This window comes from Falco rusticolus, chromosome 3 (genome assembly GCF_015220075.1).
Source record: "Falco rusticolus isolate bFalRus1 chromosome 3, bFalRus1.pri, whole genome shotgun sequence".
NCBI lineage: Eukaryota > Metazoa > Chordata > Aves > Falconiformes > Falconidae > Falco > Falco rusticolus.
Window position 1 is genome coordinate 102,948,453 of NC_051189.1, and position 14,510 is coordinate 102,962,962.

The 14,510-nt window shown below is 39.4% G+C and overlaps 1 protein-coding gene across 2 annotated transcripts in view; it reads left to right on the plus strand.

Annotated features, from left to right (window-relative positions):
* LOC119144741 (tubulin polymerization promoting protein) overlaps nucleotides 1-14,088 on the plus strand; it is a 67,016-nt gene extending 52,928 nt beyond the window's left edge. Inside the window, exons 4-5 of one of the 2 annotated variants that reach the window (XM_037380465.1) lie at nucleotides 5,613-5,750; nucleotides 10,340-14,088. In XM_037380465.1, the coding sequence (XP_037236362.1) occupies nucleotides 5,613-5,750; nucleotides 10,340-10,426 (225 nt within the window). In that variant the 3' untranslated portion in view covers nucleotides 10,427-14,088. Of the gene's footprint in view, nucleotides 1-5,612 lie in introns of both variants that reach the window. The other variant, XM_037380466.1, reaches the window with a different exon arrangement.
* Nucleotides 14,089-14,510: the final 422 nt, after the last annotated feature.

Consider the following 14,510-nt stretch of genomic DNA (forward strand, 5'->3'; position numbering starts at 1 on the left):
GTTCACTAAAAATAAGTCATCAGCTCATACAGGAACCTTTTATGAATAAACTTGCCACCTTAGGACACTGAAGGTGATTGAAAAGCTAGAAATCATTTCCAGGCACATGAAGGACAAGAAAGTCGTCGGAGTAGCCAGCATGGCTTTGACAAGGGGAAGTCATGCTTGACCCACCTGGTTAACTTACATGATTAAATGCCCAGCCTGGTAGGTGTGGGGAGAGCAGTGGGCAGTGTCCACTGGCCTTCAGCAGGGCCTTTGGCACGGTCGAGGCTGCGAGTGCAGGGCCCAGGCGAGCAGACAGCAAGGTGGGTTGGACACGGGCTGGATGGCCAGGCCCTGGCAGTGCTCGCCAGTGGCACAGAGCCCAGCTGGAGGCCGGTGGCTAGTGCCGTACCCCAGGGCTCCGCGCTGGGTCCCCTCCTGTCCAACGGCCTCATCGGTGATCTGGAGGGTGGGCAGAGCGCACCCCCAGTGAGGCAGATGACAGCACAAGCTCTGGGCGGGTGGCCAACGGGCCAGAGCTGTGCTGCCATCCCGCAGGACCCGGGCAGGCTGGAGGGACGGGCTGCAGGAGCCTGGGGAGGCTCGGCAAGGAGCGGCACAAAGTCCCGCACCTGGTGAGGAGCGGCCGCAGGCACCAGCCGGGATGTGCTGGGGGCCGCTGGCTGGAAGGCGGCTGGGCAGGGAAGGACCCGGGCGTCCCGGTGGACACGGAATTGAACTAGAATTATGTCCCTTTGCCACATGGAAGCCTACTGGTGTCCTGGGCTGCACTAGGCAAAGTATACTTTGCTAAGTGTATACAAAACACTTGTCAAGTATTCCTACCCCTCTTCTCAGCACTGGTGAGGTCACATCTGGAGTGCTGCCTTCAGCTCTGGGCTCCCCTCTAGAAGACTGATATGGAGCTACTGGGAGAGAGTCCAGTGAAGAACCAGGAAGATGATTAAGGAACTGGAGCATCTCTCCTATGAGGAAAGGCTGAGAGAGCTGGGACTGTTAGCCTGGAGAAGGCTCAGAGGGAATCTCATCTGTGTATATAAATACCTGAAGGGAGGATGTAAAGAGGAGAACAGAGCCAGGCTCTTTTCAGTGGTGCTCAGTGACAGGACAAGGCAGTAGGCACAGACTGAAACACAGGAGGTTCCCTCTGAACATCAGGAAACACTTTTTCACTGTGAGGATGACCAAGCACTGTCGTAGGTTGCCCAGGAAGGTTGTTGAGTGTCCACTCTTGGAGATACTCACAATCCATCTGGACACAGTTCTGGGCAACCAGCTGTAGGTGAGGAGGTGGGGGTTTGGGGCAGATGACCTCCAGAGGTCTTTTCCAACCTTAACCCGTCTATGATTCTGCGATAACATAGTACTGCTAGATGCTTCTGGTTGAGGAGTCCAAGACAGACATGAAGTCTCTGTGTATTCTGGTTTGTATCTACAAAGGCTTTTTGGAAAGAAAGCATGTTGGCAGGATGCTTAGATTGCAGGTGGCCCTTCTGTGTAATGTTCATGTGAGCTTGAAGAGGAAGCAGTATTCTCTTTTTAATGGATACACATTCATCATAAGAAACATCAAAGAAGAAAAAGGAGAAATGGGGTGTTCTGCATAGTTTTATGGTGGCATCTCATTGTCTCTAGTCTTTTATATGGATAGATCAATTCAGGGAGTGAGCATGTCGTACAAGGAATTAAAATTGCTTGAATTTTGTATTGTTGGAAAGAAAGTGAGCCTCCCATTTCACAGAAATTATGCCAGCAGGAAACCGATGGGGACTGTCGTCTTTCAGTTGTAATGTTCTGTCATGTGTGGAAACAGGTACACCACTGACTTCACATGCAACGTAGGAAAAGGCTGCAGTTCTTACTCGGTTACAAACAATTTAGAGAAAGTGTCTGCCTTGCAGCTGCTGCCTTTATATTCATCTCACGTACTGTGACTCCTGTGATGCAGGAAGCCTTCTAATGCATCCCAGGCTGAAAGAACACAGGATATGGGATTGCTATTGTTCATGCTCTGCATTTGTGATGTTTGTTGTGCTGATGCTTTAGGGTTTTTTAGGTTTTATTTAACTGTATAATATATATTATTTATATATATATTATATATATAATAATATAATTTTATTAAATCTATAATAATAATATAACTGTATAATAAGGACAAAAAGATTGTATTTTATTAATTTGCCAAGCTGTTGCCCATCCTCCGTTTCCCTTGTTGGTTTGAAATGTGTACCTGTTTTCCCAGTAGACTTATCGGGAGAAGGAAAGGATCATGTGGCACACTGCAACCTTGTTGCTAATGTCTTGTTGTTAGGATGCACCCACCCCCCCCAGCCCCAAGAAGTTGTCTGTGTTGTGGTCTTATCAAAAGTGCAGGCTGTCTTGATATAAACACCACATTCCTCAAGGTGGCCACTGGGAATGATGTCCTGGGAGTAATTTCCTGGGAATGTCCTTCATTCTTCACACAGGCCATTCTATTAATTCCTTTTTTACTGTTTCTTCTTGTATGTAAATATATGGGCATTCCTTTCATATTGCAGTCATACAAGTATTAGTAAGTCTGTTACAGTTATGTTACTGTACCATAATTCTTACTTATTTTTATTGTAATTTGGGTATTGAGGCAAATTTCGTACTCATCATGCAAACCCTTTGAAACAGAGGAGCAGAACCTGTTGTTCTTTTTCCAAATAGTAATCAAACTTACCATGACACATTCTCAGAACAGAAGTCTGTTCTGAGAATTGATTTGGTAAAGAAAAGACAGTCAGCTAGAGTTTCTGAGACCTCTCTCTGTGAGAATGCAGAATGTATACACATTTAGAGAAAACTGATTTTCCATAAAGTAGTGGTGGTGAAATATAAGGAAAGTGAATATGTGTCAAGTTTAATTAACTTTATACTGAATGCTGCCCGTCTTGTATTTGGAGTTTTTACAGTACAAACCGCTTTTGTCACTGTGGCTTTTAGCAATAGTGTTATCTAAGTAAACATAGAGCAAAGTTTAGTCCTTTGATTATATGATAAGCTTTCTTGCATCTTGTATAGCAGCTGCTTCTGCTGTTGGGGATGATGAAAGACACTTTGGCAAGTATTGTACCATGGCTTTTTGCTTGCTGGCTTACATAAGGAGAGTCACAAGTAGGATCTTCATTGTCTTCATAGTAAGTTTGTTAAGAACACACAAGAAGTGTGCTAATAGTTAAGAAAATGCCTTTAGTAGGAAGCATCATACATTTCGTTTTGAGGGAGAATGATCTAGTAATAACCAAGCATAAGAAACTTCCCCACATGTATTCTGTCCTAGAGTCAGCCTTTATTGGTATGCTCCTGCAGCTGTTATGACCTGCAGGGGATTTAAAACGAAGGTGAAACAAGGGAGCCTGTGTATTTACATGAGTTAGGTGTACTATGTGCTAGGTATACTAGTATACATGTGTACTGCCCACTAGTATAGATGCTTCATGGTTCAAACTGAATGGTGTCATCCACCAACCACCAAACAGTCTGACAGCTTGTCTCCAAGCAGCGGCTGGGTTCTTACTCCTGAACACTGCATAACAGGAAACGCTACGCCATACAGAAGCTTATTTCTACTGGTTTGTGCCAGAATTCTTGTTCAAGGTACAAGCCCCCCATGTTTCCCTTCCACTACCAAACTAAACAGCGATTCACAAGTAAGACTTAAAGTACCACAGAATTCCTAGTGCTTGTGCCCAGGGTGAAGCTAACAGCTTATGCTGTTATCTTACAGAAGTGTGTGTCTGTTTTCCTCGAGAAACTTACTTTTCCTAACAACAGTAATTTCCAGTGGCTGGACAATCCTTTGGTTCTGTTGTCTGCTGTGTGTACAACTGGAAAGAACAAATTCTCAGCTGGGCAACAGATCGGAAGTTTTTACTTTGTTGCTTTTGATGTCTCAGTTTATACATTTTTATTGCATTTTCATCTTTCTTTAGCTGGGCTGCTAACACAGTTACTGATCATAGGGTGTATTTTTTTAATTAGCTCTACTGTGAATACAGGTTTCCTGGTTATAAGGTGCTAGCAGGCCAACATGGACAAGAAAACTGCAGGTGTTAAGAAGCAGCACTTCTTGCTAGGCATTGTCTTCATTTCTGTTTTTCAATATAGATAAATAACCTCTGATGCAGATAGTACTCCGAGACTGCAAGTTTGAAGTCCCTAAAGGTATTGCTGTTCTGAGAAATGCATGTTCTGGTGCTCAGTTTCTTTTGGATAGTGACAGAACTCGCACCTCTGAACACTCTTTCCCTCAGGGCCTTATGCAAAAGTAACACTGCAGAGAGGTGCAGTCTTGTCTCACACATTGGGTATGTTTGGAGGGAGAAAAGCAGAAGTTTACAACATGAGATTCTGATTAAGTAGTTACGTATGTGGACAAATTCCCTCAAAACAGCTTTTATGTAACTGTGGAGGATGTGTGGCTTCCATGGTGTACAAGTTACGTCATTCATTCCCAGTCTAACTGAATCCAAGTATCCTGTTCCTCTTGGTACAGATTCAAGCGTCTTTTCCAAGTCTCTGGCCTTTTAATGTTCAGCATTAAAAGATATTTGACATGTGTCGTCCTATGGAAGAGCTATGTGTTACTTTGAAAGTCTGTTAGGTCTCATTAATGAGCATTTATTTGGGCTGAGAATGGCTCGAAGGGGAATGAGTTTTTGGATGAAAGATAAGTTTCCCAGAGCATTTACTTCACTGCAGTGAACCCCATGTCACTTTTGTCTCTAAAATGCACCCTAACAGGATGGTGCGCAGAAGAAAGATACCCAGATTTTACCAGTCTGCTCATCTTGGCTCCATTCCCACCACTATGCAAAAATCTTCTGTTTTCTCTTTAGTGCCCTTTCTTTTCTGATTTTAAGTGTAAGCTTAAGGATCAAAGAGACTACTCCTAGTCCAAGCACACAGGTTAGCGTGCTCCTGTATTGTTCTGTGAAATATCTTTTTCTTTCTGTTTGTGTAGTCAAATTTTCTTTGTCTCAATAACATCAGAAGTTTGATTTTTAAGTAGCCTGATATGACTCAGTGGAAGCAATGCAAAGGGAAGTCTTTGCTCAGTGCCATTTTATAGACTGCTAATTTGCTAACACTGAAAATAACTTTCAGTCCTTCTAGTTTGTTACTTCTTTCATGACTCCTAGAGTTTAGAAGGAATTTGTCTCTTGAAGCAGTGAATTGAAGCTGTATTGGTTTGCTTTTCTGTGTTGGTGGCGCCAGGCTTATTTATGCTCAGATGTTGACATAATGGGTTTTGAACACGGCTGTTCCCTGTGACTTCTTCATATCTCTGGTGCTTAGAACTTGATTATTACTCAGAAGTATCTCCTATTGAAAGTTTCTTCCAAAAGTTTTTGACATAACTTGTACTATTTTGTTCTTGTCGATCTGATTATTGTCATTGTATGTTACAGCAAGAAACAAACATTTTTTGGTATCCTTTTGCTGGAAGTGAGTAGACATTTACATAGTCTCCATCGTTACAAAGATTTAAATGTTAGTAGCATGTTCAAATATCTGTATTAAGAATAATTGATTTTTGATGAGGGTTTATTGTTTCTTCTCTTTTCTTCCAATAGAAAGCCGTATCATCTCCAACTGTGTCACGCCTTACAGATACGTCAAAATTCACGGGTTCTCACAAAGAGAGGTTTGATCCCAGTGGGAAAGGAAAAGGCAAAGCTGGCCGAGAAGATCTGGTGGATGCTTCAGGATATGTATCTGGCTATAAGCATGCAGGCACATATGATCATAAAGTACAAGGAAGCAAGTAAGGCTGAGGGTTTACAACACAGAGGGAGAAAGAGAAGGGGAAGGAGAGTATATTTGTAAGAATGATGTAGATGAATCCCACATGTTTTGGTTATTGTGAATGCTAAGACTGTCGTCAAGAAGTTGTTTTCAGGAACTGGAACTGATTTCAACATCTGCTGAGCTACTTGCAGCACAATGCCACTTCATTACATTCCTCATGCATATATTGGCAAAAATAAATATATAGGTACAAAAAATGCATTGTTTTGTTGAACTTTAGACAAAAAAACACCACCCAAAGTCAAAAGCAGTTATACCACACTTTGTCAATTCAAGCAAAATATCTCAAACATTCCTAAATGTCCAGTTGTCCTGAAGATGTCAAAGAGAACCTCTTGAAAAGAGGGTCTTCCGTAGCAGTTTTTCTGAAGAGTATCCCATTATTTATGCAGTTTGATTAGACTACTGTTTGGGGCCTTTTAAAAAATGTCTTATATAGGACCTGGCACTTTCCTTAAAACGTTCAACAACATACTACTGGGGGAGTAAGTGGTTGTAACACACAAGGTGCTAGCCTGTAAATGTCATACACCACTCATCAAAAAAACAAAACAAAACAAAAGCTATTTCTAGGACAGTATAGGTTCTAAAGTATTTTATGTCAACAAAAAGAGGTGGAAAATACCAGTCCTTACTTTCCTCCTGTCTATACTTTGTGCTTGATACTGTGCGTACTGTAGCATTGTTCTGACTGGGTGGATTTGGCTGGAGCTTTTGTACTAACTTGAGAGGTGAGGAACAAGACATTACTAAGAAAGTCTATTAAAGCTTTTTGCAGTCTGTTTTCAAGTTTTTATTAGCTCACATTTGAAATGAAGGGGGCATTAAGCTAATAATGCTTTAAAATATTTATTATGACTAAACAGGTTGCTATTAAGTGAATGTTATTATGCACATACATTAGCTTATGTACCCTTTAAGCTAGGACATAAGGAAAGTTTATGGCCCATTGGAATAAGGACATTTGCAATTAATATCCATGTATTTGCCTACAAAAATGTACTATTATAACTGGGCTACATTTTATGTTAGGTTTGTTTGAAGACAAGGGATTTGATTTTCTGTTCACTTTTACTGCCTGACTTGGGAGTAATTGACAGGAATGGCTTTCCACTGCTATAGAAGGAGAACCAATTTCACAGGCTTAAGGTACAGGCAGCTAAGTGTGACCTGCCTGGGGCCCAGAATGTCAAAACTGCTGAACAGGAAGGAGTAAGAATAACTCATTTTTTATATTTGTTAAAAAGGAGAGAAGAGGCTGGTCTAATTTTCCACAAGAGCTGAACCCTAATGTATTAATGTGCTTCTCTAAAATTATGAAAGATAAGATTTTCAGTATTCAGAAACAGCTGCTAGCAGTTCTGCTTTGCTTTTCTTCAAAAAGAGTTCATGCACTGATTTAAATGTTTGACCCAGATGAAAGATTAACAAATTTATTGCTTTCCCCCAGCCCTTATTGGCATCCCACTCACAGTACATAAAATGCAGTGAGCAGTGTGTGTTGTTATGTGCCAGGCAGGTCAACAGTCTGTATCTGGCCAGTGTCCAGAAACAGAGGTTTTCAGCCCTTAACTTGTTCACATTTTGTTTTTTTTCTGACATGGAATTGCCTTTCTTGTAACTTTGCCTTCAGTGACCCTTTGAGCCCATACATCAGCCTGAAACCAAAACACCAATAGCAAACAAAGGCAAGGACTTCCTTGTAGACTTGGAGATTTTCTTTGTTTACAATTTATTTTGGTGTTTGTTTTGAAGAGGGAGGGAAGTTTGCCAAAACTCGGCACATGTTTGTGTAAAGATTTAAATGACTTTTCCCATGGTTGACTCTGGTTACCTGGGAAGATTTTTGATGTATGTAAGGATGCACAGGATGAGAGGCATCCATCTTCGTGAAGCCTTTCAAAGAGTTACCCATTGTTCTTGAAGAAAAATTTCCATGGAATGAAGGATTATCCACTCCTTTGTTGCACGGCTGACCTGTCATGCTCTGAGGCAGAAAATAGTGTACTGTGATCCCAGCAATGACTGAATCGTTCCAGCATGGTAGTGAACTGTCTAAACGTGGAGAACCTTCTTCCAATCACTGGTGCCTGTGCACATGAAGAAGTCTCCAGGATAGTCCTGTTTTTTATGAATAAAAAGGCTGAGCCTCTAACCCTTGATAAATCCTTCAGCTAAGTTACAGGCAAAACCAGTGTCCCTGTTCTTCCCACTGACTTTAAAACTTGACTCATAACTCACTGCTAACAGCCCCAGCCCGAGTGAAGGGTGAAGTCCAGCCTACTGCAGGACCCTCTCAGCTTGCTCATCTGGCTGTTGGTTCCTAGCTAGTTCCCAATCAGACACATCTGGTGGTACTTACCCTGAGGTGCACAAGTGACAGACTTCCTCAGGTACCACATACTGAGTGTTGGTAGCACAAGGCTGTTGCTACACAAGAGGAGTAGTTGGTTAGGCAGTTTGTAAGGTATGATTCGGTTTTAAGCTGCTAGTTCACAGTATGAGAGAGGCCATCATGCTCTGAAGATAGAAGGCAGGTGAAGGAATTGAGAATGTGGACAGACCCGAGCTGACATGGACTAGAAATTGAACTACTCTGTTTGCTCAGAAGAGGCTGATAGAACTACCTGAGGTTCTGCCAGTGCTTACTTTGCATTACTTGTACCGTATAAAATCCCGGCTATGCACCAAAGCACTTTGTATGGGCCTGATGCAAAGTTCTTTGAAATACTGTCAGTGGTGACTAAGCTTTAGATCAGGACCTGAAAAGATGCCTCAAGCAGTGGTATTTTATTTTGAGGAGCACGCTTTTTCTACAGTTGGATAGTTTAAAAAACTCAATAAAACAGATGCATGAAAAGAAGTCATTCTGATGCAACAGTGACAAAACAAAGTTGTGGCTGGAAAGACAGTACTTTGGAAAGATTTCTCCCTTTATTTGGTGTGGAAGATAAGGGCTATGAATAAAAGTACCAGATGCAGCTGTATTAGGGGTTCAGCCACCTTCTTAAGCTCTTTTCCACTAATATCTGTAGGAAATTAAAGGCCTAAATACTGGCTTGAAAGTTAGCCATACATTCCAGGCCTGCTTGGGAATGAGGCAAAGTACATTTTCTTGTTCACCTGCCATGCCCTTGACTCTCAGGACAGCAAATACAGCTGGTACCTCAGAGATGAGGGGAAGGGATAGCTCAGGAGTTGTAGGAGGTAACCAATTTTCAGCACTTGAAGTGGTGTAGAGCATATGCTCTTCCTGTGTGCCATACTCCAGACTGTAACTAAATATCATGTCTGAAGTAAAGACATGGGTATCCTACAAAGTTTAAAATCATCTCCTTTTTTGGGGCATCTCAACTCATTCCATCTAACCTTCCAGTCTGATTTTCAGCATCTTATACTATGCAGCACCCTTCTATGTGACATATTCTGTAAAATCCTGTTGTTCCTAATTTGCTTTCGTTACTGCTGAACCTGCTACCAAAAGAGATGTGATCAGAAAGTTCAGGTAGTTTTAGCAATAACTGCCTTAAAGAATAAACTCAAATTACACCGTTAATTTAAAATTAAACCCGTAAATACTAGGTGAGTACACAATTTGCCTGTATCTCCACTGAGGCTTAACCTGGCCACCAAATCCTTTGCAAAACTGAGGACAAGAAACAGATGAATAGAGAAGCAAAAGAATAGTCCTTACAAATCATTCTCTAAAAGTAACGTCATCTTAAAATAAAATATGCAGAAGTCAAATGGGTTTTCTTACTAGTGCTTGCTTACTAATTCCTTCTGGTCACTCCGTTACTTGTTGAGAGTTTTGCAACAATCTTATGAATATGGAAATAACAGAAACAAAAATTATTGTCCTGCTTTTTGTGGCTGTCAGAGTTACCACAGTAGTGTTACTGAGAAGCAGATGTTAAAAAACAGACATGGTTTCAACAGTCCTATGTAAACAGTTGTAATTAATCGTAATCAAATATTTGGAATCTCAAAGGAAATGTTGAACGTTGGACAGTGGCCAAGATCTAGCCGCTGTTAATGTTTTTTTCTTAAACCAACAGTATTTCTTACCTCTTTTTCACTTTAGGGAAAGGGAGGTTTCAAAATTACTGATATGTCACAACTTGTGTTTTTCATCACCATAGAGATTGTCCTTCAAAGATATTTTGGATTGAAGTATGGTATTTTCCATGTATTTTACTGACCTTACCTAAATTAAAAATTCCTCTGACAGCTTTTTGACATTATAGAAAGCTTTGTTCATGAATTAGCATTTCAGTCACCCATATCTTCTCTTTATTGGCTCAATTAATTTTTTTTTAAATGGTAGCTGGAATTAGCCAGAACTAAAAGGCAAGTGACTGCCAAGGGGTTGGCTTGCAAGTGGTGGGTATATCCCAGGATCTGTAGAGAAAAATCCTTATGTATCTTTCTCCAAAACCAAAGCTTTAAAGTTGTAATTTATAGGGTTTTTTTTCCTTAAGGCTTGTTATAGTTAGGAATTTTAATTTATGATATTCAAAACATAACTCTGCCTTTCAGTGATGCATGCGTGTGTGGGGCATGTGCCTGTCATCCATGAATGAGAATTCTCTGTTTGCACTGGCCAAGAAACCTTTTACCTTCACGATAGAGGAAATGTAATGTGTTGCACTAGTACATGTCCTCTTAACTGACTGTTAGCCTTGCACGTGTGCCAAAATAGCTACACCTTTGTGTACGTTATTTGTAGTGTAAATATTGTGTTCTTGGCTCGTCTGTTAGTTGGTAATAATGTAATATACAAGACTTGTACAAGTTTGTGTGAGCGTACACATACTCTTTGGATCTAGCTAAGTAATTAAACCATATAGATGTTGATCCAAACCTTACATCTTACTAAGGCCATACCCTTGTCTTTCAGCCAATGCTGTTCAGCTTGGCCAGTTGGTGACACTGCTATTCTCCCTCCATAGCATGAAGGTAGAGATCGAAGGAGGCTTTTATTGTTTTACATGTCTACCCTGTTCCTATTTCTGGGGGAAATCACTCTTCAGTGTTTCTAACATTGTCTTGGTGTGACAAGAAGAAATTCTAGTGAGGAAGGAGGGGAGAGTCAGAGTGAAAGCAAGATTTCCTCCAACTGCTTTCAAAAGACCATTTAAAATTTTGCCCTGCATGGGCCTTACTTTTTCCCTTGCCCCAACTTTATGATGCAAGTGGATGCTCAGTACGTATACACAGTTGTTTATCATCAGTTAGTAAGCGTAGTTATGGTACGTTGAGGTGGGAAGAGGAAACAGGACTGTCATACAATGCTTATGGACTTAAATCTTGCCCTTTATAAAATTAAATACCTGAAACACAGTGACGGATCTCAAACTCATGCGAAGTTCTCATAGTCTGGAGTGCCTCAACTTGATATGTGTACCTCCTGTATTTGGAATGTTTGCCCATAAAATAGCATTTAGACATTCAGTTAGTCATGCTGTGCACTCCCAAGTGCCCATTTGGCTTACCCAGTATAAGCTGGAAATGGCGGACCGAGATGTTCTTTTTAAGTCTTCAGAATCCCAGAACTAGTAAGAGACCTTTAGTTGTGGTCATGCTTACTCATTAAACTCAAAAACAATGCTTTGAAAGATGTTCCAGCTAGGAGTAGTTTTTTGGGAAGCTAAAGAATATTGCAGCTAGAACTTCCATGTCTTAGTTGTTCAAGTAATTTGGTTTTGCCAGGAGAAATAACTGTAATATATTTGGGTTTTTTTCACGTTTTTCAGTATATTACCTTGGCTATATTGCTTCAAAATCCATATGGAGGTGGATTTCAAAACAAGTTTATAGTGTAACTCTACTTTGTTGTCAGAAAACATTTGAATTAGCTTGTTTCATTCAAACTAATTGATCATCCACTTTAGGAAGACTTTAGCAAGAGCAAGCTTGATAATAAATAAAAGGGCAAAACCCCCAGCCTATTTTCTGACTGTTGACAGACTTTTGCAATACTGGTAGTCTGAAATGATTTTTTTCTAAAAAATTAATTCTTTTTCACAATCATACACATGCACTACTTTGCAGCATATATATACATGAGCGCCAAGAATACAAAAAAGCTTTTTTTTTTTTTTTTTTCTTTAAATACCTTACATTTAGAAATTGACACTGAAATGCCCAACTGACTAACCTGATCTGGAAAAATGTTAAGCACCTACCATATTCCATTGCAGGTAAACAGCCAATGAATAAATTTTCAAATAGTTATACAACATCTCTTTTTGTGAGTTACTGTAAAGCACATGGCATGTACAAAGTAAGTTTTGTTGTAAGCATTTGTAAAGGTCTTAAAGATAACACTTATGATAAATTGCCCTTCCCTTCAGTTAACTTTATTTGAGATTTTTCTATTACTTTGCACTTTTTCAGAGCAGATCACAAATGTAAATAAAGTTACATTAAAGTTAATTTAAAAAGTAGCCCTAAAAACACTCATACTTCATCCATCTTTACATTTTGATCAGGAATTATATTATGGATGATCAACAAAACAAGAAAAATGATGGCCGTCTGTATCCCCACAATGGTGGATTATTTTAAGCTTCACTTTACATCCAATGAGTTTCTGTATGCTTCCATTTGTGTATGAAATATCAGGGTCATAGAGAAGAACAAGTTATAGGATGCAGCAAGTGTGCTTGTGTCTGTCTTTGTGCTGGGTTTGGAATATGTCAGCTTTGGCAAACTGTTGCAGCAGGGAAAATGTTTTGTATAATGCTTATAATACAAAGTACATTCTGTAAAGCAGAGAAATGGTCAATGTTGGATAAGTATATTGAAGTTTATTCTTAGCAAGGTTTTAGGTTTCACAGATTTAAATATTACAGGAGAAATATATATTTATACAGAAATGTAATTTTTGAATGTTTGAGGTTGGGTTTCTTCAGTCGTGAACCATTTATTTATCCACATTATGCTTTATTCCTTTGCTGGCTTGGTCATCTGTCCATGCTGTTCCAACATCCATTTCTAATTTGGTTTAGATGTTTTCATTCTTTATTTGCACAAATCTGGATGTGCATGCTGTCAGGACCTAATTGTAAAGTGTAGAGGCAAAACTGTTTTATCTTTGATTACCTAGAACACTAAAAAATTTAATCATTAAATAGTTGTGATACGGATATAGGTCTTGACATAGTCTTCCTTGGAGCGCTGTACAGTATGATAAAAACTTTCAGTGAATCTTACTATTTCTTGTTCTTAGTTTCATTTGTCTTTCATTAACCAGGAAGCTGCTGTGTGCTATTAATTACCTGCAATATTTATAATTGCAGGCATTGCAAACATTAACATTCAGCTGTACTAGCCTACTGTGTTCACTGTGAAATTTTCAATACGGTAAGAATATTACATGATCATTTAACCTGACAAGTTTACTTTTTTCCTCACTAATTTAACACTGAACCTTTTTTTTTTTTCATTATTACAAATGAACAACTTGAGCATAGTATTTCTTAATTGTAACTATAATAGATAAATTATATCCTAAGCAAACATTTTTAATCACTTGATGAAGGGGGTCAGGCATCACCCAGTGCAGAGTGCACTGGGCAATGTCTTATCCCCACTGCAGTCAGTGCCAAAATTCTAACTGATGTTAGCAAAAATGGAGCCACCATTACCAAGGGGTTAATATGCTTAGTAACCATGACAAGAGGTTATGGGAGAGCACAACAGTGATTCTCTATTTCCATATCTTTGTTTCTGTTAATTTAAAACTACTACTATTCAATCTTTAAAATAAGTAAAAGAAACTTGAAGGGGGGATCATATACTACTAGTTTGTACTAGGTTTTTTCAGGAAAAGGAAACAAATTTATATATATATATATATATGCAATATATTTTTACACTGTTTATTAATGCTAGGAAGTATTAAGTGTATCACTTTATCAGTGTGAATGTTAAAGTAATGACAACGTTGTGGATGTTTTAAACCTTTAAAAGTTGTCTTGTTACATTCTAAATCCACATTAATAGAAAAGCTACTTTGTCTACAACATTATTGTTGATGTTTTAGGGAAAATGTTCAAGTATAGCAGTTGTTTGATTAGCACTGTAAAAGCTTGGCTTGAAAAGCTGTAGTGAAATCCATATTGTAAACACCATTTTTTAAAGCATAGCTTCTTATAAAGTATGTTACTGCTGTTGACTGACTGTAAAATTGTATCCTTAGTTGGTAAAGTGATCAATAAAAGTGTTACTACATCAGCTGCTGGATTTCTTGAAGTAAATGGTATTTGTTGATAAACTTTGTTAGCCACACTTATTTTGCAGTTTGGATGTTAAGCAAATTGCTAATTAATGTATAAATTACATCAAAATACTCTCTGAACCAGCTCTCTCATTCTAAGCAGAATATATTTCTTCTTTATCAGTTATTTTCCTAGTTTTAATAAGTAGTAAAGTTGACCATTAACATTTTGAGAACTCCGCTGTGATCCTTGAACAGCCAGAGATCCACCAAATGCAATCAGTCAGGATGGTGGTGTGCTGTCTTCGCCTTCCCTTCTCTGCTGAAGCAATAGCCACCATCGGTGGTCATTGTGGCAGCCTCTGGCTCAAGCTGGAATTTGGGAGACAGGTAACAACACAATAGCTAAGGGCCATAAATCATGCTCAGCAGCTGAGGG